This window comes from Trichogramma pretiosum, unplaced genomic scaffold (assembly GCF_000599845.2).
Source record: "Trichogramma pretiosum strain Unisexual culture from Peru unplaced genomic scaffold, Tpre_2.0 scaffold18, whole genome shotgun sequence".
Taxonomy (NCBI): domain Eukaryota; kingdom Metazoa; phylum Arthropoda; class Insecta; order Hymenoptera; family Trichogrammatidae; genus Trichogramma; species Trichogramma pretiosum.
Window position 1 is genome coordinate 232,034 of NW_019641681.1, and position 27,061 is coordinate 259,094.

The 27,061-nt window shown below is 42.3% G+C and overlaps 3 protein-coding genes across 6 annotated transcripts; 2 read left to right on the forward strand and 1 right to left on the reverse strand.

Annotated features, from left to right (window-relative positions):
• Positions 1 to 5: 5 nt before the first annotated feature.
• On the reverse strand, positions 6 to 12,716 carry LOC106652326 (ral GTPase-activating protein subunit alpha-1). 4 transcript variants are annotated; one of them, XM_023460996.1, is made up of 21 exons: positions 11,724 to 12,716; positions 11,039 to 11,149; positions 10,782 to 10,799; positions 10,500 to 10,671; positions 9,769 to 10,431; positions 9,427 to 9,697; positions 8,739 to 9,350; positions 8,440 to 8,647; positions 8,142 to 8,291; positions 7,052 to 7,342; positions 6,399 to 6,688; positions 5,899 to 6,183; positions 5,513 to 5,806; positions 5,150 to 5,230; positions 3,972 to 4,794; positions 3,748 to 3,893; positions 2,747 to 3,669; positions 2,531 to 2,667; positions 2,335 to 2,460; positions 2,087 to 2,107; positions 6 to 1,891 (listed from the first exon to the last, which is right to left on the reverse strand). In XM_023460996.1, the coding sequence occupies exons 1-21, from the start codon at positions 11,827 to 11,829 to the stop codon at positions 1,731 to 1,733; spliced, it is 5,889 nt and encodes a 1,962-aa protein (XP_023316764.1). In that variant the 5' UTR covers positions 11,830 to 12,716; the 3' UTR covers positions 6 to 1,730. The 4 variants fall into 4 exon arrangements, with proteins under 4 accessions (XP_023316764.1, XP_023316765.1, XP_014226707.1 ...); XM_023460997.1 differs by lacking the exon at positions 10,782 to 10,799; XM_014371221.2 differs by lacking the exon at positions 5,150 to 5,230 and having other exon boundaries at positions 11,724 to 12,715.
• Positions 12,717 to 19,011: 6,295 nt separating this feature from the next.
• LOC111694141 (ankyrin-1-like) lies at positions 19,012 to 20,727 on the forward strand. The gene has a single exon (XM_023461044.1). It carries the CDS (start codon positions 19,012 to 19,014, stop codon positions 20,725 to 20,727), a length of 1,716 nt encoding a protein of 571 aa, XP_023316812.1.
• A 447-nt stretch (positions 20,728 to 21,174) lies between these two features.
• LOC106652177 (serine/threonine-protein phosphatase 6 regulatory ankyrin repeat subunit B-like) lies at positions 21,175 to 22,969 on the forward strand. The gene is made up of 2 exons (XM_023461045.1): positions 21,175 to 21,231; positions 21,644 to 22,969. Exons 1-2 carry the CDS (start codon positions 21,175 to 21,177, stop codon positions 22,967 to 22,969), a joined length of 1,383 nt encoding a protein of 460 aa, XP_023316813.1.
• The last annotated feature ends 4,092 nt before the right edge of the window (positions 22,970 to 27,061 follow it).

Here is a 27,061-nt window from a genome sequence, read left to right on the forward strand (position 1 = left end):
TTGGCGAATTTTTTAAATGTATTTATTAAAAAAAGTTACAAGTCACGTATGGACGTGGAAACAACAATATTTATAACATTTTGTGTCCACTTCGCGAAATTTAATTAATTTTCACAAGACGGAACTCATGAAAATTATTCTGTGCATGTTTATAACTTTATAATATATTTTCATGTATAACATACTAACTCGTAATACGTAATAAGGTACATTATTAAGAAAAATAGTCGAGCGAATATATTTATATATCTATATATATAATTTTCAATAGTAATATTATTAGTATGTTAAATAAATAATACAGATTTTAATAGCAAATAAGAAATAACAATTGCAAGAAAATTTGATTTTTTTAAGTACATTACATTTTCCACAATCATATCTAACCCATCTCATTATGTTAAATATAATTTTACATTTTTGACAATTTGAGACAAATTTATTTTTAGTTTTATACATAAAATTTGAATAACATTTTCGATGGTCCAGACACTACTTTTCTTCTATTTATATACAATTCATATATATTTTTCAATTTTTTTTTATAAATAAGTGAAAAAATAATGCTTTGGCCATAGACTACAATTGATACACATACTCATGTACAGTATCTCCCATACAAGATTCCACAAATCTTTTCATCTATCATTCCCAAATTCTAAGGTTTGATTTTTGATTTAATGATTTATTTGTTTTAATTAATAGCTTGCTATTTGTATAACTTTAACAATTGTTATATCGATGATAATACTTTGATTCTTTGATCTCTATAACTCCTATTTCAATTTTTATACAGTAAATTTACTTACTCAATAAGTATTTGATAAATATTCTATTTTATAGTCTTGAATATGTTAAGGCGTTTTAATGACTTTATAGGGTATTAACGATTTCATTATTGCATATTCAAACAATGAATTATAATGGAATGTTCATATGCATTATAGCTGTCATTGAAAAATGCTTATTCAATAGCGATTGTGCGGAATGTAATCTGTAAAAACAGATTTTTAAAAATAAAATATAAAAATATGAATGATGTCAATCAAATTTGTATTAATTGATTCTGATTGTAAATACTGTATTTATGCTGAAGTTTAAGATGAATGAAACTTTAAATACGTAACATGAAGCTTTTATAATTGATAATTTATGAACATTAATGATGGTCGATATTACGAGTCGATGAAAATCTTTAAATGATGGGTCCTAAAATTATCATTAGTCTTTTCCTGAACATTTTTACACACAATCTTACAAAACTAAGCTAAGGACGGAAAAACATAAAACTTGTAAGTCAACTGTAAATTAACTCCATTTACAATGAACCAATTTGCAGCATATGTTTCAAATACAGTTATAATTTTTATCATACCCTTTCATCACTACTACTACTACTACTACTACTACTACTACTACTACTATGTGTCATTATAAAAATGCTCAAAGTATAACTGCTCTCTGTCATAGAGAATAACTTTTAAAAGCAGTTTTTTGTATGCCAAAATTTCACATATTTTGTCAAATGGATACTAATTCTTATAGTATAATATTGATCTTAACAATATATAAAAATCGTAAAATCTACACGGTACGAAACCATTTAATATACATATTACATAATTACTTTTAATATAGCCTTTAGTCGAAGTTAACACAATGTTAAGACGAAAGCCATCTATTAAAAGTATCGCATTTCTTTGAACAGTAGTCTTAATGATTGTGATGTCCTACTTATAACGAGGACTATCGGGTGGCGTCGGTTGGACATTATTTTTGTTTCTAGGTCCCGATTTGAAGGACATTTTCTTGGCTGGTCGTGGTGAAATTCCATGAAGAGTTGAACTGTCGGTGGTATCACTGCTAAACCATACGCGACCTCCATCAGACACTAAAATCGGTGATGAAAAAACCAAAAATTAGTATAAAAATTGAACGTCTTGGGATAAATTTCGTAAGCAATACCTTCGAAAGACACCACAAACACGTGGATTAAAACCAAACGACGCGTGTTTGTGAGAGTAAGTAAAGCTTCTAATTAGCGCTAGTACTATTATCTAGGGTATACGTAGAATGGAAGTATTACCTCTCAACAGACTTTGCAAGACTGTCCAAACAAGAAAAAGAGTAAAATGTCGATAAGCGCGTTAGTAGTTTTGAATAAACAATGATACGAGTGAAAGATAGTAATGTTAATCGTGTTATTCTTTTTAAATGGTAAGAAACAAGTCGATTGTGCGGATATTGCTTCGTTCATTTTTTTTATTCAATGACGATGTGGCGTGAGATGAATGATATCGATTTTTTTCAATTCGTACTCAATACTGTGCATACCTCTGTTTGCTCGATTGTCATTGTTAGCTGCAGAAGTACCGCGAAGGTTTGGACGGCTCTGATGCGAATCAATGAGCGCTGCGGCGAGATTTGTCGAGGCAGCTGATTGTATGCTCGTTGTTGATCCTTGAATTAATAGATTTTATTTTTACGACTTTTCATTTGCATAATCAAATTGTAAATAGTAAATTCTCACCTGATATGGAAGAAGCTCCACCGAAGAGACTAGGTGGTTGAACAGGTGAATAAACATTAGCAGCGAACTCTTCGAACGTCGTAGCTTCCTTGTGATTTCTCGTTATGGTGTCGATTGATCTCGCCCGTTCCTCGTAACTGCATTCCAATTAAAAACATCATTATGATACATTCGATCGCTTTCAGGAAAAAAATAGCAATATATTTCGATACGCACTAGTGTTGATAGAGCGTCAGTGTCGTCCTCTTTGCTCTGCTGGCGGCGAGGGCCGTAGTCCGTACGAGGCCAGGCAGTACCGAATCCTCGACGATGCACTCGTCGAACAGAAGTCCGAAGTACGGTATTTCCGGCTTTCTCGACACCTGCACGCGATAGAGCTTATTCGGCAGGGGATAGATGACGATGAGCACGTCGCAGAATTCGGTGGGAATGATGTCGCGACGATAGTCCCGCCAGTGCTCCGACCAGACGATGTGGATCTCGTCGTTGCCCAGATGCCGGGTCTTTTGCAGCAGGCTCTCGGGGCTGTCCGACGGCATCCGCGTGGCCACGTGGAAGATGACCTCGGCGAACGAGGTGGCGAAGTAGGGCGCGGTGACGCCGGACGCCTTGCCCGGCACCAGACCACCCAGGAAACCCGTGTGCGACTCCAGCTCGACCTCCCAGGCGAGCCGAGCGATGAAGCTCTCGTACTCCTTGCTGGCCGACACGTTGCTGAGCACGGACATTTTGTCCTCTTGGCCGGGAGCCACATAAATGACAGCCATCTTGTGCGTCTCTCGCGATCTCTGCCCGTCCAAGTTTCGCAGTTCTCTGAGCAGCTTCTCGTTCTTGGCGAGCAGATGCAGTTTTCGCCTCTGCTCCCAGCCGGCGAGGCCCAAGTGCGAGAACAGCAAACGACAGTGATGGAACGGCGTGGGCGGCGGTCGACAGCTCGGCGGTTGCAACGGCGCGGCCTTTATGCTCGCGTGATCGCTCCACGTCGTCGTGTGCTCTCGTTCGATGTTGCGCTGAGACAAGATGGTGGCGATCGTTTCGGACTCGAGGGACTGACCCTGAGGCGGTGGTGCGGCGGAGTTGAGGGTCGATTCCGGATTCGTGAGCACTTCTGGACTCGTGTGGCCAATGTATTGCAAAAGCTGTAGATGAAAATAATGAGATGAGATTGATAATCATCTGGATTGATTCATGGTACATTATTAAGATGTACGACTTACATCGTCCAAATTGTCCATGTCGGTTGCGCCATTTTCAAACGTTGGCAAAACGTTGGGATCGTGGTGACGCATCGTGTGTCTCGGTGGACAACTTTGTACTGGCATTACGCTGCACATATCGTCTTTATACGAAGTCAATGCAGGCCCTGCAAAAACAAACAAAAATGTCATTATAGTTTCTCTATCGTTCCAAAATTACTCGATCGTTCGACGAGACAACTCACTGAATTTGATTTGCGGAGCCGTAACGTCGTTCGTCGGTTGGCTGTACAGTATCGAGCTATCCCAGGATGCCTTGCCGGCCAAGTCCCTGAGCAATACTCGAACCATCGAGGGTGCCGTGGTGAGGCCGGCGGTGACGCCACCACCGGGCACGTCGAGAGTGTCGAGCTCGACCAGCGACATGATGATGGAGTTGGACAGCATGAGCAGCTGAATGTTCGGCGCGTTGAATATGGACGAGGAGAGCTCGTCGCCCTCGATGTTGGGCACGTCGTCGAGCTCGACGACGAGCGAGGACAGTCTCGCGGCGCCGATGCCCATGGGAAAGTGGCCCAGATGATTGACCAGGTGCATCATGATCATCTTGGCGGCGAGCTGGACCGACTGGGCGTTGCCGCTGCCGCCGCGCCACGCGGCCTTGGACGCGGCGCTGTCCAGCAGATTGTCGAGGGCGATGCTGGGATCGAAGTCCTCGCCCTGCTTGTCCTGCTGAGCGGCCCTGGAGGCCTCCGCGGGGTCCTTGCTAAATCTACCCTGTACGATGTTGTCGAGAACCGTGAAGAGCGTGAGTAGCAGGGGCTTGCCCTTGTACGAGCGCAGCAGCAGACTCGGCCCGAGATGCATCGCCCACTCGCCCAGGCAGAACAGCATCGAGATCGTCAGGGTGCTCTTCTTCTCCTGCACGATCGTGCGCTCCAGGGTCTCGGACAGGCACTGGATTATCTTGGCGGGCACGTCGGCGTACTGCTCCAGCAGCACGTCGGCCTTGTCGCAGAGCAAGAGCAGACAGTCGCAGGCCACCTGCGCCACCGTCGCGTGAGACGTCTGTATGGACAAAAATTCACGAAAATAAGCTCGCTCGAGGTAACTTAAGCTCGTCTTGTGAGTCAGTAGTGGCATCATGCTCAACGATAATCGATATTAAAAATAAGAAGCGACTATGCAAAGAAAAGCCTTAGTCAACAAAAGCCAATACACATGTGTTAAAACGTTGTCCGGGAAAAAAGCTGGGTGAACGATTTTTTTGTTGTTTTTTTTTCTTGCGTCGATCGTTGAAAAACTTACGATAGAGAGAAACTTCGCACCGTACGTAGAGGTAATAGAGAGACAGAGAAACGAGAAATGGACGAGACACAAACATTCAGGAATACGATTAAACTTTTGACGCATTCGTAAATACCTGATTGGCCAGGAGAAAATGGAATTTGTCCTTGCGTCGGATGGATTGCCATATTCTTTGCTCCCTCGTACCAACGGAACACTAATGTGTGCTTTTTTTTTAACTACTATACGTTAAAGCGCTATCCAACACCTCTTTGCTCTACTTGCTATATAGATACACAAAATACTTTGCGACGAATAAGGTGAAAAAAACCATAAAAACAAAACAAACGAAAAAAAAACAGCTACACAGCCAAAAAATAAACCCGCACATCTCTTACTTACATCGCTGCAACTACTTTGATCTATGTACACAATGATAATCGAAGTTCCAAAAAAAAAAAAAAAATAAATAAAATGAAATTGCGAGACGTGTGCGTACCTTGAGCGACAGGAGCAGCACGTTGAAGGCCTCGGGCACCGTCCTGTGCAGGGATCTATGGCACAATTCCTTGTAGACGAACATGGCTATGCTCGACAGGGCCACGCATCTCGCCACGCCGGTGGGCTCTCTGCGGCAGCATCTCATCAGTATGGCGATGATGTGGTCCTTGGCGTAGGGACAGGTCGTCGTCACGATGTCGGCCTCGTTCGGCTGCAGCACCCTCGTCGTGGCGTTCGTCGTCGGCAGCGACAGCAGCGAGCCCAGTATCGACACGGCTTCCGCCCTCGGCGACTGTATTACACAGTACAAGACATCGTACAGTCATTAACAATTATTACAAATAATTTACGATCGCAACATAATATGCATGTATGTGTACGCACGTTGATGTCCTGACTGCTGAGAATGATATTGGCGGCCTGAATGTAGTCCAGTATCAGGAGACTCGAGCCGGGCAGATGCAGGCTGAACAGCCGGGGCCCCGTGTATTTGACGATGGTGTGCAGGATCTTGGGATCGTTGCTCGATATGCCGTGATGCACGGCCCGATAGAACAGCGTCAGGTGCTGCTTCGGCAGCCTGATGTCTTGGGGCTGCATCGTCAGCAGACAGATCAGACGATAGGCCGCCAATTTTCCGGTCTCGAACTGCTGCGGCAACTGTATCGCCTGTGTGCGTGCGTGTGTGTAAAAATTAAAAACGCATTAGCCAAGGACAATGGCTTTAATCTTTCGAATTCTCTCGAGACGCCCTTCGCCATATATAGATCGCGTATCGTAATCGTGGGAGCGCGTCGCTGCTTTTCCCACGCCACCGACAACACGCGTACAGTGTAAGCGAAAACATAATTACAATAATAATAATAATGGCCTTTTACACGAACCTTGAAGCACCAAGGTGCGATGATCGTCAGCGGCGGTATCAAATCCGGCGTGGGTGGCGTCGCCTGGTTGTCGCCCGATACGCCCTGATTCAGCCTGATCTTCACCAGGGTCAGGGTCAGCTGGACGAGGTACTCCATGACCTGGCCGTGCAGCACGGGGTCCTGGATGTTGTTGACGTCGCCCAGGGCCGAGAGCATGCGACGCCAGAGGACCACGGCGACGTCGGGCAGCCAGCCACGGACGCCGCCGCCGGCCATCACCGAGCGCTTCTCCGACTGGTCGTTCGTGTCTGCGAAACGAGGCCGAGGATTTTAGCGCAACGAAAAATCCAGCGGATGAGCTTCTATTTTATATCGAGTGCGCGTGTGTTTGTCGATCATTTTCAGAGATGATGATTTTTTTGATGGATTTTGTTAATTTACATTTATTTATTATTAATAACAGGTGGCAAATGGAACTTAAACAAAATCAATTGTAGAGACGAAAATAAAAAAAAATAATAATAGGAGAACGGTGGTAAAACGATGATGCAAAATACAAACCAAAAAAATTAAAATACCACAACCTGTATAACGACCCTTTGTAAATATATATGGAGAAAGAGTGTGCAGGAAAAACGATTCTCTGCGTTGGAGAACTTGCAAAAACCTACCGATACTGCTGCCGTCGATATTGTCGATTTGTATAGGACTGTCCTTGTTGCTGTCGACGCCGCTGCTCGGCGTGGGCGACGGACATCGCGGACTCGGTGGCTCGCTGTCCGTCGTCACGACGCTCTCCAAGGATTTGGCGCGTCGGGACATGGCCATGGCCGCTCGCCTCGTCTTCGCCGATCTGTTGTTGCTGCCCTGGATACCGTTTTGATGCTGATGATGATGATTCGTCGTCGTCGTCGTCGTGGCCGCCAATCGTGCCATGTCACGCTCGATCGACAGTGGCAGGGCTACGCATGTTCGGTAGCGGTAGGCAATAGGGGAGGTTGACAAAAAAAAACAGGCGATTATGAGGATTTAACAAGCTGTGTTAGTTTTTGGAAGATTATTTTCTCGCTGCTTTGTCGTCGAGCCAACGACGCGATTTCGGACTGCACCGATAGAGACCGATTGCGTAACCTCGTTGACTCGAAGATAATTTATAATGCACGCAAGAAAATGACTTTTGCTCGAGGTCGCACTCGAATCGTTAAAACGACGAAAAAAAATCAACTCGTCGTATTATACGGTATATTCGCTGATAAAAAAGCACACTCGCTTAAAATAAAAATGAAAAGGCAGACAATATGCCTAACACTCAAAGCACACTTCTAGATTAAAAATTCACTAAACAGAAAACTTGCGATATGATGTATAAAATATATTCAAAGCAAGTGTATGTAATCGTTGCACACTGCGCGCTCGCGAACTCTGCGGTGGTCGCGGTCAACGAGCAAGCGATACTAGTTCTCTTTTGACCGTCTGCGCGATCGCTGATCTCTCCGAGCTTTTATACATACATATGTATTTTTAACGTCGCGCAGACGAGAGTCAACGCGCGCTGCGACACGCAGAGTTCAAAGAAAATAGCCAAGTAGTATTATGACTATAAAAAAAATAAAATAAAACAAAAACGACAGCGCGAGACAGCTGCAGTGTGTGTCTGTGTGTGCGTGAAACGCGTGTGTATGCAAGTTATAAATATACATAAATGCGCCAAAGCATGATAAGGAGTTTTTCGCGCTTGGCTGCTCTCGGGATGCAACTTACCGGGTACGACGACGACGGTATTATTGCTGTACTGGGAAGACCGCTGCCTGGTGTGCGTCATTTTCGCGCGTATCTTGCCGTTGTAGATCGAGTTGTCGCTGGCGCTGCGCGACAACGGCCGGACCTTGCGCGACTCCCGAAAGCCGTGATCTGCGTACGGAGAGAATCGATATAGAGAAAATCAATTTTTAATTAGTTTGTAACATATAGTATACGAGGCGCGTCGTCGGTCGCTTGAGTCGGCGCCAAAAACGCTCTCTATATAAGCCCCGAGTGAGAGAATCAACAGGTCATTTACCCGTGACTTCTTTCGAGGACTGAGCAGTTTCTTGATCCGTGCTGCCTCGGCGTAACTGGGGCTGAACGCTGCCGGTCGATGCCGCCCGGCCGCCGACGCCTCGCCGCTTCTTCGATTTCTGCTCGCTCAGACGGTCCAACGGCAGGTCATTGAGATCGAGATTATAGACGTGTCTGGCCAATACTCGGGTCAGCGTGTCTAACGTTTTCTTTAATATAAAAATAAAAAAAAACAAGTGTGTCGAGATGAATTTATATCGAGTGATAGCGCGAATTCGTGCGTATAATTTAATATCTTACAGCCCATTCTCGAATCAGCTCCTCCCAGTGCGTGAGCGAGGTCAGAACCTGCAGGAATTGATCCCACAGTTGAGTGGATATGATGACGTTGAGATTGGCCTTGATCCAGGTAACGATGAGCGTTTGAAATATGGCGGGCGCCAGCTTGCTGCCGATCGTGTCGTACTGCTGCCTGCTGCGCCGCGAGTTTCTCTCGCCCAGCACCTGGGAGGTGATCTGCAGCAGAACTCGCAGCAGCTGCTCCCAGGTCTGGGGCTCGAGGCGCGTGTGCATCACCACGTACCGATAGACGTTGAGCACGCGCTTGCAGCTGTCGGTCTGCTCCTCGAGCAGCGCGGCCGACGCCGGCCCGCTCACGGTCGTCTCGAGGAAGAACACGTTCGAGGCCTGGGTGATGAACACGAGCAGTACATTCTGCAGTCCGGCCCGCACGAACAGGCCGTCCTTCTGTATGGCCCCGATGTACGAGTCGTTTCTCAGTCTTGACAGTCTCTGATTCGAGTCTTGCTGCGGACTCTTCGGGTCCGAGTCCGATCTGTCGCGTTTCTGCAGTTCCTCGTACTCGCGGTCTCGGTGACCGTCCAGAGGTTCCAGCATGAACGGCGGTACATCCTGCGAATCGACACGTTAACATTAATGTTTTTTTTTTTTTTCATTTTTTTACATTCGCGAGTGACAGATAACTCACATTCATTTGTATCCAGTCTTTGTAAGCACCTATGGCCTTGCGAATGGCCGTGGCGTGCGTGAAATCCAACAGGAACGCCTGTCTGTACATCTCGTGTATGAAGTTGACGTTTTCGCGATTCCCGTAGAGCACGTCGCGCACCAGTGCCATGGCAGCCAGGGTGCTGTCCTCGTGGAAGGCGTTCTCGTGCGTGCTCTGGTCGGCCGACGCGAGACTGGAATCCAGCGAGCTGTGCGTCATCGATACGCGACGCAGCTCGTCGCTGTCATCGCTACAAAGACAATATTGTTTGTTACCACAAAGTACGGTCTTTCTTTTCTAAAATGATTCGGAGCTGCATACCTTTGCGTCAAGTGTGAAAAAATCCCATCTTTTTTGGCGATGTGAGTAAAATTCGCTATCCACTTAATGAGTACTACTTTACACTGCACTAAATCGCTTTGACTTAAATTCGACTGCTTTCGCATCGACGGTATTTCCAAATTTGGCTTGTACAATGAGAAATTATCATCGAACTCCGGACAAATGTATCTCAAATACGTCGCTTTGAAGCGTTCCAGGATAAATTGAAATGATTTGTACTGTCGATTGTGCTTATCTCGCCATTCGATTTTCACCACTTGCGTCACCATGTACTCCAGCAAGGATTCGAAAAATTTAACGCACTCATTTTCGAGAGGCTTTTCACCGCTCTGTGGTGGAAGTATAGGCACTATTTCTGGTGCATTTGTTGAGTCGTCGTTGATGACGGGCATGCCGAAATTCAAGTTAGAATCGTAAAATTCTCGGCTGCTTTTGTCGTCACCATAACTGGCAGATTTTGTGTGTTTTTTTCCAGCAGAATTGTTTGACGTGCTGCTGGAAGACGAAACAGACTCAGCTCGACGCTCGAATCTGAGAGGTGAGGCTGAACATGGCGGAAAGCCTGGCACAAGGCATGTGAATAACTGATGAATGTGTTCTGGTGCATTTTCTCCAAGTGCTTGATACCACAATATAAAATATCTTGAACAAACATACATTAGTTATACGATTGTTAGTCCATTATTGATACTTGATTCTCTCATACCAACCTTATTGCCTGTCTTCGAAGCTTATAACTATTTTTAGGATGCAAAAGCCTTTGCAAAATTGTCCCTAAACTGTGAACTTGCCATCTTCTGTTCAATAACTCAGGCAGAAGAGTTAATACTTTTTCAAGTAATTGCAGCGCTTGCTCTAGCTCTTCCCGGTGTGCTTTATGAACTGCAAAAATATTTCATTTCAATATTGCAACTTTCAAACGTTTTTTATCATGAATGAATGTTTCAGAGTTAAAAAAACATTAATAAACAATTCATCAAGTTTACACTTACCTAAGTGGAATGATAGTTCTGTCAGCAGTGCAAAATAAGAGGGCAGAGAAATTTTGATTAGTGAATTAATATAAAAGGTTTTGGATTTTATTAATCTACAGTTTGAAGGTCGTGAACTAATATTGCAATGCCTTCGATGATTAGATTTTAAAGTAAATTTCAGTACTTTCTCTATGAGTTAATTTTGTTATTATGTTAATCTTTGATTAATAAATCATTTAAGAACTTATTACTTTGAAAATTGTTCAATAAATTACCTCGTTGACGTAAATTTGTTTCTGCTGAAGAAAATACGTCAAATAAGATAAAATAAACATGACTGAAATTTGCTTCAAAGAACCCTTTGGCATCTTCTGTGTCCAGATTATCTGTAATACAAAAATAAATTGATTAATATAATCAATTCAAAGATTGGTAACAAATTTTGCATATTATTGTTTAGCAGTAATTTAAATTAATTTTCAATTGGCTCAATGTTATATATTTGTTGATTAGATATAACAAATATTTATCACACATCACTGGTAACCTACTTTATTCATATAAATTAACTCAGACCACAAATTTTGTATCATTTCAAACTTGTAAATAATGTGATACCATTCAAAAAGCAATAACAACTTATCAGAAAACAACTATTCAGCTAGTAAAATTATAATCTAAATATAGAAAATTGGTCAAACAATTATTGATATGGTTCGACAGGTGTTTCAAGCATTTACTCTCAAACTGAACTGACTGATAAGAAACCGTAAACTTATTTCATAGCACTATTCCTTGCAGCATACATTTTAGCAAGGTTTTTATGTCTTGTTTTCAATCACTTTTATTTAAATTTTCAAACAATGCGTCACTGTTGCGATTAGAACGCGACACGCGACGATAATGCTACAGAGAGACAGAGAATGTGAAAAAGAGTCGCAGCAGCCGCGAAAAACCTACCGAGCACTATTTTGAGATGTTTAAATCTGGTCGCGCTGTCCTTCCTCGGGTCCTGGATTTTGAGGGTGGACTTCTTGAGGTCGACGTGTAGCTTCTTGCTGAACATGATGGCGATGATTCAGTTGCGCGGCTGGCAAGAGCACTACGTCAACCTCGATATTTTCCTCGGCGTCCTCGTCGTCGTCCGGACGAGGATGATGATTGTTCAAGTCGTCGACCCGGTCCTGATGTTGACGTCGGGGCCGATGAGGTGGCGGGCCCACCACGGAGGCGGCCCCCCGTCGTCGGCTCCGTCTCTGATGCAGATAACTGCGGCTGCTGCTGCCGTTGCTACTGCTGGCAGCTCGACTCCTGGCACTCGACTCGGAGGATGAAGACGTCGACGACGACGGCGACGCTCCACCTGCTTCTACCTGCTGTTGTGGTTGTTGTTGTTGCTGCTGCTGCGGCTGGTCAGGTTGTTGATTCTGTTGTTGTTGTTGCTGCTGCTGCTGTTCAGAATCAACCAGGGACTCGTCGCTCTCGCTATCTTCGTCCTCGTCGTCGTCGCTCGTCGGTCCGTCGTTCCTCATCGATGTTGCTGCAGCTCGTTGACGCGTTGACTTCCAGCTTATGTCCGTTTGATTATCGCCCAACCTTGTATTTATTAGTACAAATTGCCTTGGAAAAATTAACTGCTGCTACGGCTGCTGCTGCTGCTGCTGCTGCTGTTGACTGCAAACACTGCACTCGCAAACACACACGCACACACTGGCTGCACTGGACACAACAATGAATTATGTATTAAAATGCAGTTACGGGGTGCCCCCCTCGTAACGTGTCGTCGTCGGTGCAATTGTTGACTATTTGCAGCTGAGTGCTGAGTGCAGTGCGCACACACAAGCACAGGCGCAGGCACGCACAAGTCGACGACGACGACTTTGGCAGACGTAGATTATATATATATTGGTAAGGTATGTGTCATATAGGTTTACCTATACAATGTGTGTATGTATACACAGAACGATCGCAACGCGCGCGCGACTCGCGACTACAACATCGCATGGGGACTATTCCGCAATGAGTGCGAGAGAGAAAGAGAGAGCCCGCGAGAGGGAAATGTGGCAGCAGCAGCGCAGGTATATCGCAAACTATACATGTGTGTATGCAAAATAGTCACTGTGTGTGTATGCGCATACACACATAGCGAGCGCCATATACAGTCACGTTATATACTTCAGTTCAGCCAGCAGCAGCAGCAGCACATTGCCATGCTCAAGTTATATGCAATGTTCGAAGTGAGAGGGAGATCATCATATGTGCATCCTCGGTATGTGTGCGTGTAATGTTTGCGTTGTGTACACATGCGCCCATACGGCCATCTTGAATTTAAATGCCCCGTGTGCGTGGGAAGTTGCAATAACATTATATCTCCCTCCTCCCGCCGAGTCGACTGCGAACTACTCCGAGCGTTATACATACACACTGAAGCTACTTTTGCTGCCGGAGCCGATTGTTCTCTATGCTAATATGTAATCTACTGCTCCTGTAACGTCTATTTTTGCCTGTGGTGCGAATTTTCCTGCACACTTCGATTTTCACACGTTTTATAACAGTGCGTGTAATGATTACGGCGCGAATAGCGTTTTTTTTTTTTTTTTTAATTATCGTTCTTCGAAAGACGCGTTAAGGTTCGATGGACTTAAGATAAATTACGAACAAATTTATTTATGCTGTGATTTCAAAAGTCAAGGTTTAAAAAAACTTGGTTGGTGTCGGCATATTCAAAAAACATAATAAATTTGTACGGGCACGCGTCATTTCTACATTACCCTACGCCGAGGGTAACGTAGGTTATGGGTTGCAGAGCACTGCAATATACCAAAGTTGCGCTGCCAACCTCGAAGAATCAAAGTTCCCCGCTTATACCAACGCTATTTTTTCATTTAAACCGAGAAGTTCCATAAGCTAACTTTTGTAACGAACATCGGGCGCGTTTATTTCGTTGCGGTTAACTTTTGAACGGTTAGAACGATGTCCGGAGAAACGAGCTCGAGCTGCAATTTCACCACGGAATTTCGCCGTACGTCCAGTGCCAGCAAGGAGTGGAAAATCAAGCAGTTCTGGAAGTTCCTCGACTCGGGCGAGGGCGATCTGCAACCCTACATGCCACCCAAACGTAAAATATCGTTCATTTTTAGAAGCACGCACTTTTCGAGGTTATCATTGCTCTCTTCACGAAAATCTCAAATCGTCACGTAATCAAGCGCATATTCTGCCGGACCCGGACGAGACGCCAATAATCGACGTGGAAAACAACGCCGACGAGGCTGCTGCTTGTTCCAACGAGGCAGCAGCTGAGGAGCCGCGAATGGTCGAAAACCCACCCGAGCCGGAATACGGCGAGGAGACGCGTCGCCTGATGCACAAATTTTCGAGCGAAAATCTCAAGTTCCCCGACGAAATGCTCAGCGAAAAGACCTTCGACTTTATCAATAACGAGCTGTCGGCCTTCGAAAGAAGAATGTGGAACTGCAGTTGCGACGAGCAGAGATGCGCCTGCAAGTAGCTCGCGATGAAACATTCGAACGGAAAATTTGGCCGAAAAAAAAGGTTGCTGCGCGGAGGAGCATTGTAATAATAAATAAAAAAATGTGGACACAGTTTTATTTCATTACTTAATAGGTCACTTGCATTAGTGAAGTGTATACAAAAGAGTGTGTGTGTATGTGTACGTGTATGTGTGTGCGCGTGTGTAATTTGCTGTGTGTGCGTGAGTAAATAAATGCGTATACTATCAGATGCCATTCATGCACCTCTCAAAGGAAGAGAGAGAGAGAGAGAGAGAAAAGGAAAAATTCCAAAAGTATCGTATAACCGGAGTTTCATCGAAACCCAAACATCAATCTGCGTCGGTAATTTCGGCTAAACGAGCATCGAATAATCGTTTTGAAGATCCACTAATCTTCCGATCGACGCACAGCAGCAGCAGCAGCAGCAGCAGCCCGAGCACGGAAAAAAGTGCGATGCAAACATACGGTAGCAGCAACAGCAGCAGCAGCACAAGTCGAGCAGTCCGAGGGATGAGACGTCGTCCCATAATACGGCGTGCACGCACAATCATCGTCGCGCGGTCGAAAAACGGAGTGATGAAGGTATCTAATTTCCAAATGTTATAAATACGGGGGCATCGGTCACAAGCAGCAGCAACAGCAGCAAAATAGGAGAACAACGGACTATTGAAAAGAGGGAGAGAGAGAGAGTGAAGCCAGCCAAAGAAAAGGAGGCCCTTTTGTGAGGTTCATAATGATGCCTGGTTGACGATGATTGCTCGATTATTTCTTTCTTCTTAGCTTTTTTTTGCTTGCTTTGGACTGCATCATACACAATGTCTTATTCATAGATATATATACGTGAGGTTACATGGACACACACCCTCGCTTCGACGCAGCACGAGATTTTTCCGAGAAACTGTCGTCCTGCGTACCCCAAAGTTCCCGAGTCAAGCCTCTCTGCCTGTCGATATGCGATTGTCTCGTCATTCAAGTCTCTTTATCACCGCGTAGCAACTCAACGAGAGAGAGAGAGAGAGATAGAGAGAAAAGTGCAAAAGTAAAAAAAAAAACAAAAGGAAAAAAGAAACAAGGGAGTCTCGAGCTCGTTACACTTGGCAGAGCCCTGCGCTGGCATGAGCGCGCGCGGTAGTACACGCGTACGTATTAAAGTCGCCTGAGCATAGCTTTTCATGGGAAAAAGAGAGCGAGGACGGTCGCATTTTCTTTCTCTCTCGCTCGCTAGCTCTCGTGTGCTGCTGCTCTGTGACGCGACAACAGGAGCAGCGCAAATATCGCGTTACCTGCCGCCGAGCCGCCGGGTTTGCTCGCTCGCTGCCGTGTACGCACACACAGACACAAACGACGACGACGACAGCGCGCAAGGTGCTCTCCTCGTAGTGCACGTACTTGCACTATACATCCCATATGAGAGACTAAAAGTCCCTCTCTCTCTCTCTCTCTCTCTCGATTTTGCGACATCTGCGCAACGTATCTTAACGCGAGGCGATATAAGACCTTCTAACGTTGGTACACACTCTATCGATTTCATTGTCTCTCGCACTTTTTTTGCTCCTCTCGACCGCGTACCATATATTGCTTTCTCTCTCTCTCTCTCTCTTTCTCGTCCCGGCGTAGCTGTGCTTGCGAGCGAGTGTATCGTTTATTTCTCTTCGATTTTTTTTTATTGGGAGCGTAAAACGGTAGCTATTATGCACGCTCGATCGATTGCTCTGCTTCGACTGACGCCACGTCGTCACGGTATACGTATAACGAGGAATAGCAAATTTTTTCGTCGACTGTATGGATGCGCGTATAATGCAATATCTAACTTTAACTGGGTATACTCGAATTTCGCTCTCAGGGCCCCGTCGCGCGGCTGGAGGTCCACGCTGCAGTTACTGTTGGCTCCGCTCTCGTCGGTGCCATCGTCGTTGTGCTCTCGTCAAAAGTTTCATTTGTCAAAATATCATATAGTACGTTGGATTTTCGTCGCGTCGATTCCAACTTATTCCTTCCCACTATGTTGCGTATAATATATCGAATGCGTTGCATTGCTCGACGACCCCCACGAACACGTTGCATCGATTTTTTTTTCAAATCAAAAAGTGTACATAGGTACCTAAAGATATGGGCAGAAGTAGAGGCGCGAGTCGACCATCACATATCACGAAGCGTTTTGGCCAGGCTTCCGGCCCGGATATCGCAAGCGTGTGCCATTATTGGCAAGGGTAATGCAAAAGCACGCATCCACCCCTTCGTACGCTTTTCTCTGCTTTCTTGTGCATTACATCGTACGCGTGCATCAATAATAATCATTCTGAAACGATTTCCGCCGCAATTTTTAAATACGAATCGAGTACTTATTATCCCCCTTAGCCGACAGTTTCAAGGTTGTGACGAGTATCGATCGTGATCGTTGGTGTTCTCGAAAAAAAGTGTCTTCTATTCATTGTGTCGCGGTGCCTGATCTCCGGAAAAAAGGGCCCAAAAAGTCAAAGGAGAAACTCTAAGCTGAGTTTAACTTATAGTCCGACTTCTTGGAAGACTAATTATTCCTCTGGCACTCACTTTCCTGCACCCGCAATAGACAACTGGCTGGCCCCAAAGATCGCACACGTTATGCACGCTTCATTACGTACGTCTCTCTCTCTCTCTCGCGCGCGCGCGCGCTCACTCCCTCGTCGAGTAATTCGAACATTTTGTTCTTGATCGGGTAGTACGACACAAAAAAATGCTTTTGTTTTTTCTCTTCGTCGAGCAACCGGAGAAAGGCAGGCGGCACACACACACACACACACACACACACACACAAACACGCAGCCACTATACTGCTGCAGCAGCAACAGCAGCATCCCTTTGTCTTAGTCTGGTGCACGAGCACCAAGCGACAGACAAGACACCATTCGATGTGCCGATGGGCCCGCATATTTATGTATACGCGTACACGCCATATAGGACACGCGAGAAGCGCGAATTTTTAGCGACGAGACCCCCCGTGCGAGAGAGAGAGAGAGAGAAAAAAGACAGACAACATTTCTGGAAAAAAACTCAACCACGGAAAAGGACTCTGAAGTTTCACTCCTGGTGTTTATATTGTTCTTTTTACATATTTTTTTATCTATCTGTCGGTACAATAAAATAGGCAACAAGTTACATCTGTGGATTCTTTCTCTTCAGCGAGCTGTTGAAATAAATAGTTTACACGTTTTTATTGAGGCATTTGTGAGATGTACGGTTGTATAAAAAATGAACTACGTTCTAACGGAGTTTAACAAATTATAAAATGATAATTTATAAATTCTTATCGATACTTGCATTATTTTTGAGTTTTTTGATGCCTAGTCAAATAATTCTTTTTAAGAACATGTGCTGAATGCGCTGAATGAACATCCATAAAATAATTATTTAAGTCATATTTTAATAAGAATAATAGAAGCATTGCTACGTACGAGCTTCTCCGTACAGAACAGTCACAGCAGAGACTCAAGAGCTCGAGGAGCAATTAGTAGGTTGACACTTGGAGTCTACATTTACATTTACAAATACGTCTGTTAGATTGGAAAAATATTATAGTGGTTCTAACTGATTTTGCGATTTTTTTTATTTTTGTAAAGAAATTTCACATCTTGCCGCTGTTCTTATACAACTTATTTTTTTTAAGAATACTATTTTCAAGTTTTGAAACGTTGTTTTTATATTAGTCCTAAATTGTCAAAGTTGAAAAAATAAATAAAAAATCCGCTCACTGCGTATCATTAAGAAATTAATTAGAACTATAAACGTGTATTAGAACTATGACCGCGTGTACTAAAATTAAATTGGGAAATCAATTTTAAACTTTTCCCGCGCGCCGTGAAAAAAAATTATATCCAGGCCTGAGTCTCGAATAAAAAGCTCGGCTTCATCTCGGCCGTTAGCTATAATGTCGCGGACTCTGGAACTCTTTTAGATTTTCCCCAGAGTTGCAGCAGTTACATTCTATTACCACCACAATTATAAATCCCGAGAACTTGATTAATTAAACGTAATTCTAATAGATATTGCCTATGCAAGCTAACGAAAGCTAGAATCGAGATGATACACTAGGTGAGTGATAATTCCGTCCGATGGAATGCCGGAATTTCCTATGTGTTTAAAATACATGTTCCATCATTCTGTTGGACCGGACAGAATTTACTCTCACCTAATTCGATGCACATTGTGCACCGCCTTGATCACGATCAGAGACGCATCCAATCCAAGTTAGGTGAAAGGAGCCTAATGATGAAGTCTATGCGTAGCGTCGCTGCATGCATCTCTATCTCTCTCGTACTCAGCCGGTTCTCTCATCCCACGCGTCCGAGTCGTTCAATTCGGTAACGATTAGAAAGTGAAAGTTCAGTTTTAGGTATACGGGTATGTGCCTACAATATATGTCTAGTCTGTGCCATTGTACTTATTGCCGCGTATGCTTTACACACGAGCGGCTGCTACCACGCTGCGTTTACGATTTCATTCATTCATTGCAGTCCACAGCTCGAGCTGGTCGTCCTACCTCTTATTGCTCCGGCCACGTGCTTTTAATTTTCTATATCGATCATAGCGCGTTCATAGTCAGTACGCGTTACGACGCCACCGTGTGAACAGCTATAGAAAGATCTCGACTGCAGCAATAGTGATTTTTGTGAAAAAAAAAAAAGAAAAGTAATAAGTGATTAAAATTCAAGAAGATTCCATTGAGTCATTTTTTTAAGTGCTGGTGAGTACGCGAAACGATGTCTACGTACGACGACGAATCCAAAGTAGGTTTGTATAACCGTGGAAAATTGAATGTGTTAAAAGGCTTACGAAGGAACGTCGATTGGGAGATTGAAACAGAGCGAGTTGAATTTCTCTTTCGATTTGACCTTTTGATCAACGATTGGAAGGGTCAATTTCCGAACCTGCGGGACTTTTTTCGTCCCGAAGAGATTGAGTGCATTCTCAAGGATTCCATAAAGTGCATAGAGGAACACGTGCATTATGGTGCAGGTGAAAGATTCATCAAGTTTGTGGTTAGGACAGGATACAAAGACGAACCCGACGTCGATGAATACCTCAAGCCACTGCTACATCGCACTACTGCACTGCATCTGGCGGCTAAAGACAACTGCAGTAGCTATATCGTACCTGAACTTTTTAAAATATACGACAGGTGCGATGTGAATTACATTGACCTAAATGGATGTACCCATTTTCACGTAGCCTGTAAGAATGGCTGTGACGACATTGTCGAGAAATTTCTCGAGTTTGGCCAGGATCCCAATTGTCTTGAACAAAAATCATTCGATACACCGCTAAACTTGGCTCTGAGTAATGGCTGCAGAAAAGTGGTCAAATTGTTGCTAACAAACGGCGCCGATCCGAATTCGGCTGATGAAAAAGGACGTACACCTCTGCACGCTCTATGCTCTAGAGGCGTTGATGATGACTTGGCAGAGATCTTCTTTCAAGTTTGTGATGCTATCGACAAGACGGTGCAGGTCGATGCCATAGACAATACGGGTGTTACACCACTACGATCTGCTTTAGTCTTGGGTACAAAACGAATTGCCGAGGTGCTACTGAGAAGAGGAGTCGACCCGAATTTATCCAACAAGGAGGGTTTGACTGCTCTGCACCATATTGCGTTACGCCAAATAGACGATGACTTGGCGGAAACATTTTTCAAAATTTGCGACGACATCCAGCAGACGGTGCAGATCGACGTTCAGAATGAGTTGGGTTGGACACCATTGCACTTAGCTGTGTGCAATAGCCACAGGAAATTAACCGAGTTACTACTGAGAAGAGGAGTTGACCCGAATTTATCCGACAAGGAGGGATTCACGGCTTTGCACCATATCGCGTTACGCGAAACAGACGATGACTTGGCGGGCACATTCTTCAAAATTTGCGACGACATCCAGCAGACGGTGCAGATCGAAGTTCAGAATAAGTTGGGTTGGACACCATTGCACTTAGCTGTGTGCAATAGCCACAGGAAATTAACCGAGTTACTACTGAGAAGAGGAGTCGACCCGAATTTATCCGACAAGGAGGGATTCACGGCTTTGCACCATATCGCGTTACGCGAAACAGACGATGACTTGGCGGGCACATTCTTCAAAATTTGTGACGACATTCAGCAGACGGTAAAGCTCGAAGTTCGAGATAAGAGGAGTGACACACCATTGCACTTGGCTCTGGACAATGGTCTCAGGAAATTGACTGAGTTACTACTAAGAAGAGGCGCCGACCCGAATTCGGCCGGCGAGAAGGGATTAACGGCTTTGCACTATATCGCGTTACGCGAAACAGACGATGACTTGCCGGAAATGTTCTTCCAAATTTGTGACGACATCCAGCAGACGGTGCAGATCGACGTTCAGAATAAATTGGGTCGGACACCATTGCACTTAGCTGTGCGCAATAGCCACAATAAATTAACCGAGTTACTACTGAGAAGATAGTCCAGGCCCCAGCTTCGCAATGGTCAAAAAAATTTTTTTAGTCGAGTTTTTTACATATTCCCATGTAAAATTTTCCGCTGAATCCGAATTTGCATGTTGCCAGGCCCAAAAACGTGCCCAAAATTGTTTAAACAAATTTTTTTAAACAAATGGTCAAAATTTATGTTTTTTGACCTGGCAGTACATTTTTTAAGTTAATTGGATCATTTTAAAGAGAAAAGGTCTCTTGACATTTTTCTCTAAAGTTGATAGATTTCGAGTTATTCAACATTTTATGTTGCAAAAAACTCGAAAATGTCCAACTTCGACATTGAAAAAATATGTGAAAAACGTAAAATTTTGATGTTGCCATAGCGTTTTCTTACACTTCAAACATCCCTTTATAAAGTCCCGAAGCGTTTTAGACGATAAAATTGATGAAAATTTCAAGCGCAAGTTGCGGGAGCAATGCGTATGGCTAACCATACCGTCAAACTCGCTGATTTAAAAGTTGATAACAAACAGGTTTTCAACAATTTTATCGTCTAAAACGCTTCGGGACTTTATAAAGGGATGTTTGAAGTGTAAGAAAACGCTATGGCAACATCAAAATTTTACGTTTTTCACATATTTTTTTAATGTCGAAGTTGGACATTTTCGAGTTTTTTGCAACATAAAATGTTGAATAACTCGAAATCTATCAACTTTAGAGAAAAATGTCAAGAGACCTTTTCTCTTTAAAATGATCCAATTAACTTAAAAAATGTACTGCCAGGTCAAAAAACATAAATTTTGACCATTTGTTTAAAAAAATTTGTTTAAACAATTTTGGGCACGTTTTTGGGCCTGGCAACATGTAAATTCGGATTCAACGGGCAATTTTACATGGGAATGTGTAAAAAACTCGACTAAAAAAATTTTTTTGACCATTGCGAAGCTGGGGCCTGGACTAAGAGGAGTTGACCCGAATTTATCAGACAAGAAGGGTTTGACTGCTCTGCACCATATCGCGTCAAGCACAATAGACGATGACTTTGCGGGAATATTCTTTAAGATTTGCGACGACATCAAGCAGACGGTAAAGCTCGAAGTTCGAGATGAGCAGGGCCTAACACCATTGAACGTAGCTTTGACCAAAGGTAAAAAAAAGTTGTCCGAATCGCTCATGAAAAAAGGTGCCGATTTGAATTCGACCAGCAACGGAGGGACGACTCCTCTGCAATTTATTTGCATGTATTGCGAAGAAGCTAGCTTCTTGATGAAGATGTTATTTGAGCTCAGCGACGGAAGAAATCATCCGCTGCAGATCGACGCCCGGGACGAACTCCACCAGACACCACTGCACTATGCGGTGGATCGTGGCCTTAAAGAAGTGACTGAACTGCTTTTGAGAAGAGGTGCCAATCCGAATTTGGCTACTAAAAGTGGACTCACACCTTTGCACATTATTTGCACGAGATACCAGCTGGAAGAATTGGTGGAGATATTCTTGAAGATCTGTGAAGACGTCCAGCAGACGGTGGAGATCGACGTTCAGGATAAGTTAGGTCGAACACCTTTGCAGTATGCAGTGACAAATCTTATGTTGAATGCTGTCGACTCACTCGTTGATCGTGGCGCTGATCTGTCTAGCTTCAATTTTCTTATTATCTATCCAGAGTGGCTTCGTGATGATAAATTTAAATTGACCCTAGCATGTGGTCTGATGGCAGTCTTCGAGCGTCTGGAGAATAGAGGTTACGAACCGGACTGCAGCGATGCCTTAACAATCATGAAATTTTTCCATAACTATGAATTATTTGAGAAGGCGGCAGATCTCGACGAATATTGGTATGATGACGAGAAGTTCGCGACAGAAGCAAAAAAAGTAATGATTTATTTGCGAATCGAAAGATTTTACTATTATGACGAGGCGGAGTTTGCCAGAGAAAAGAATGAGACAATGATGAGTCCGAGTCTGTCGATCTACGATCTGGTTCGTCTACGACCTGATGAGGTTGCGAAACTACTCACATACGAGGATTACTTCGAGTTGGCGCACCCAAAAAAAATTAATGAGTTTACCTCGCGTCTTGGTGTGGTTTGCCTTGTGCATCTGTGCGAGAAATTATCAAGAAGATTTTTCCAGGTCTGGGCAACAATATCTTTTTACGAGCTGATACATAAGCGGTTGCCGATTGAATGTTGTGGAATTATCATCGCTAATCTAACGAACCGAGATTTATATCACATTTGCCTGTCCGCTGCAGGCCAAAGCTCTTGATAGTGATACGTATATTTGCAGTATTTTTATATTTTTAGTACATTTCAATGTTGATGACTATTTATACTTTTAAAATAAATAAATTTAAAAAAAATGAAAAAAATTTTGTTTTTTCTATTGAAGATCTCTACACTCATAAAAATATAAATATTTAAAAAATGAACTGAAAACATTGAATAATGAAAAAATAAAAAATCTTAAAACATGGAAAAAAAAGCATGAAAAATAATGTTTTAAAAATTTTTTAAAAAATTCTAGTTTAAGCAAGTCAAAAATTTAATTGAAAAACAGCCATTCAAAGTAGAGAAAAGGGGGATATAGAGATAATAGACTGAACGTGAGATCATCGCCGGAGTTCGTTGAAGCAAGGCATCGACGAGTAGTACTGTGCAACGCGGGTTTGCAACTATTTTCTCGTGTGGTACGAGCTAGCCGGCTCTTCTTCAAGGCATTCTCCGTTACACTCTATTTTGAATGTCTGTTTTTCAATTAGATTTTTGACTTGCTTGAATTTGAATTTTTTTAACAATATTGTAAAACATTATTTTTCATGCTCTTCTTTTAAATTTTTCAAGATTTTTTTTCATTATTTGATGTTTTCAGTTTATTTTCTAAATATTTATATTTTCCATGCGTGTAGAGATCTTTCCACATTAAGTCCTATTTAATGTAGTATTTTCCGAAAGAATTCATAACAACTAAAATTACCCTTAATTTTGTGGTTTTAAAAACTTTTTAAGTGCTCTAGAACCGAAATTAAAGATGTTCAAAGGTTCTCTGAAAATTCAAGTATTGAATCCGCTTTGAACGGTTCACAAATTTAATCCTTCATTTTTCAATGAAAATTTGGTTCTAATTAACGTAAATAGGTTGTAGTACTATCAAATTGTTCGATAAATGTTGAGATAAATGTTTACGCATGTCTTTGCTATAAAATATCGAAAAACAATGCTAACATGCATTTTTCCCAATTTTTTAAAGAATATTATATGTGGGCACAATCGAAATTCGGTTCGGAAAGTCCGCATAAGCATTGGTTTCATAATAGGACCATCAGGAAGTGAAAATCTTCGCTAAACCCAAATTTAAGTTGTTTAATTTGGTTACATTTTTTTTATAATTTTCTCATGTTATTTAAATGGGAAAAAAGTTGGCGCGTGTGGCACTACCTAGAGTTAAATTATCAAGATCAGATAGTGATTTTCTTTCATTGTAACCCAAAAGAAAAAGGTGAGCTTTCAAGAGGCGAGAGCAAGGATCCGAGCAATTTGGGAAATAACAAACAGTCTAATAAAAATACTAATGTTAATTTTACGTATAATAATAATGTTAAAGATACTTTGATCGAAGTAATATTAGGAGAGAATAGGTGATTGCGGCGCACTTAAGCCATTTTCAAAATAAATTAATGATCTCCTTGTAAAAATCACATGTATGGTAGTTCAAATTAAACGTGAAGTTATAATCTTTCGATTAAAATTATTTTTTTTACCAAATAATTAATTATTTTCATCCAAATTGAAGTGAAACAATTAGTCACATTGCGCTGCAATTGGATGACCTGCGTCTTTTGTGGCGCATAGCTCGTCCGATTATGGCGCATTATAAGTTTAGTATGAAATGCAGAAACATATGTGCTTAGCAATTGCGGCGCATCACATTTATACTCAAATCATTCGAATACACAAGCTAATGATTTAGGTTACGTATACTACACATATAAAAACTTCATTTAATATGGATTTAAAAATTCATTTGTTGAAAATGTTTTTTTAGAAATTACAAAAACATTTAAACTGAATAAATTGCTTTGATTTAAGAAATCAAATTTTGTTTGTAACACTTTGAAAAGAAACTCTTTTAACAGACAACCTTATGATTAATTAGTACATGTTCAAATTCAAATGTCATTGCAGCGCGGGTAATGTAGACCTCAATAGAGCGTTTTCTGATTGTCACGAAATTGTCACTTTACTAATTTGCCCGGAGGAACAACAAAAAAGGTCTCTCATCTACTTAACCCGCAACACCTTGTTTGTTGTTCCTCCAGGAAAATCAGTAAAGTGACCATTTCGTGACAATCTGAAAACGCCGTATATATGTGCTACTCGTGCGCCATAATAGGCCGCGAGAGTGCGCCATATTAGGAAAAAAACAGTAACTTCTTAATTTGTTAATTACTCAATTAATAATTGATAAATCGTTAAAAATAAAGTATGTTGAAGTAGAGCACAAATACTTTTTTTCCATCATAGTATTAGCCACTTCCGAGCAGTAAACTCTTCGTATCATTAAGTTTTGAGACTCGCAACATTACAATTTGACAACATCATTAATTACATTAGTTGTAGTTCATTGTTAATTGTATTTTTTAACAATTTTTTTCTGCATAAATTAGATAAGTGTTCTGCATAGAATATTGTTGTTGAATTTCAGTTCAAAAAAATATTTCTAAGTATGCTAAATAGACGTGCGCTACAATAGCACACGCACCACAATAGGTCGTTCTACCCTACTAACAAAAATTTAGCCGTAAAGCTTTGATACATAACACGTTTACATTCTTTCTTAGGATATGTTGGTACATCGGTTACTGAATTCATCCGTTGCACGGGGCCAGTGAAAATACCAGCAATTTGTGTATTACGTGTATCAACCCTCGCTCATCTAATTAATTGAAAAATATTTTAAATAAATAAAAAATAAATGTAACTACTATTAGGTGTACTTCTAAACATTATGGGTTAAAGAGGCTGTAGCGATGCAAGGTGATTCTGTATTAAAGCGCTACATGCGCAAGGCTATATGCGTTACGCAGCGCACAGCGTTAGCATGGAAGAACATAGGGAAAAAATGTTGGACCCTTAATATCTTTTTTATTTGCCTGAAAACACCCATTTATAATTATATCATTTGAAAGCTAATGAATTTTCCTATAACATATGTTAATTACATTAACTTGTAAAGAAATTTGAGCTCACAGTACACTAACAACTCCCACTTCCCATTTGATTCAATGTTAAATGGCCTAAACTTTGAATTTGATTATTTCCCAAATTTGCATGGAAACCCAAATTTTTTTTTACCAAAAATCTTGTAATTTCATGAACTATCAGTGGTTAAAATTTCATTCCGGTCTAAAGATTTTTTCAACTTCGCTACAGCCTCCTTAAATTTATAAGCTTTTTTTTAATTTAATTTTACTTAGTTTGCAAACTATTAAAATATTTTTGTTTAAAAACATTTTCGCAAATTCATTATCGTCGTTGCGGCCATCCCTGCAAATAACGTATAAAGGTACCGATTTCCCAATCAAAACAAGTCGATATCAATTTGCAAAAATTATAAATTTAATCCATATCTATCGTTGTGAATTTCTCGATAATTTTTGGTTTGTTTTTGGGACGTGCGTGAAAGGGCGCACGTGCATATAAGCTCGGAAAGGTATTAAGAAAGCTCCAATCGGTGTAAAAACTACGAGCTTGTGTGGCAGCAGATCACCATGAAATTCATACATACATACGCACGCATTATGTAGCAGCGGTAAGGGAACTTATGCCACAACTATAAACTATATACTGGCATGAGCAGCAGCATCAGCAGCAAACAAGACTCGAAAAAACAGTCTCTCGAACAATGGAGGCGGGATGCTCATTTGTCTGCATGCGCCGCTCACTCTACTCTCTCTCTCTCTCTCTCTCTAGACGTTTTAGTCATTGTTACTCGACCAGCCGGAAATTCAAGAGCAGCTCGTTGCCGCCATAGTCGTCGTCGTCCTCTTCACCCCAAACCTCTCTTTATCTATAACACACACACACACACACATATGTTTATATGCATAAGCGTTTATAAAATGGCTCGTTGAGCTCATCGAAAAATTTCGAACTCGGGCGCGAGTAGCAGTAGCAGCAGCAGCAGCAGTATCATAGAGTCTTTAAGAAATGAAGGAAAAATCGCATTATAGAATCATGCACGCGCGCGGCGCGGATTAGTTCTCGATTATTATTGACCATTTATGTGATTCGAGCGCTAGTATACTATAGTCTCGTACACTTGAGTGAAGTATGTGTATGAGCGGTGCCTTTTTCCCTA

Excerpts from the sequence above, each read along its gene's own strand:
- LOC106652326 (XM_023460996.1), bottom strand. The coding sequence starts at position 11,829 with ATGTTCAGCAAGAAGCTACACGTCGACCTCAAGAAGTCCACCCTCAAA. Across the intron at positions 6,184-6,398 it reads TCGCACCTTGGTGCTTCAAG|GCGATACAGTTGCCGCAGCA; the intron begins GTTCGTGTAAAA and ends GCACGCACACAG. Across the intron at positions 5,231-5,512 it reads TGCTGCTCCTGTCGCTCAAG|TGTTCCGTTGGTACGAGGGA; the intron begins GTACGCACACGT and ends AGCACACATTAG.
- LOC111694141 (XM_023461044.1), top strand. The coding sequence starts at position 19,012 with ATGTCTACGTACGACGACGAATCCAAAGTAGGTTTGTATAACCGTGGA.
- LOC106652177 (XM_023461045.1), top strand. The coding sequence starts at position 21,175 with ATGCGTATGGCTAACCATACCGTCAAACTCGCTGATTTAAAAGTTGAT. Across the intron at positions 21,232-21,643 it reads TAAAAGTTGATAACAAACAG|CTGGGGCCTGGACTAAGAGG; the intron begins GTTTTCAACAAT and ends ACCATTGCGAAG.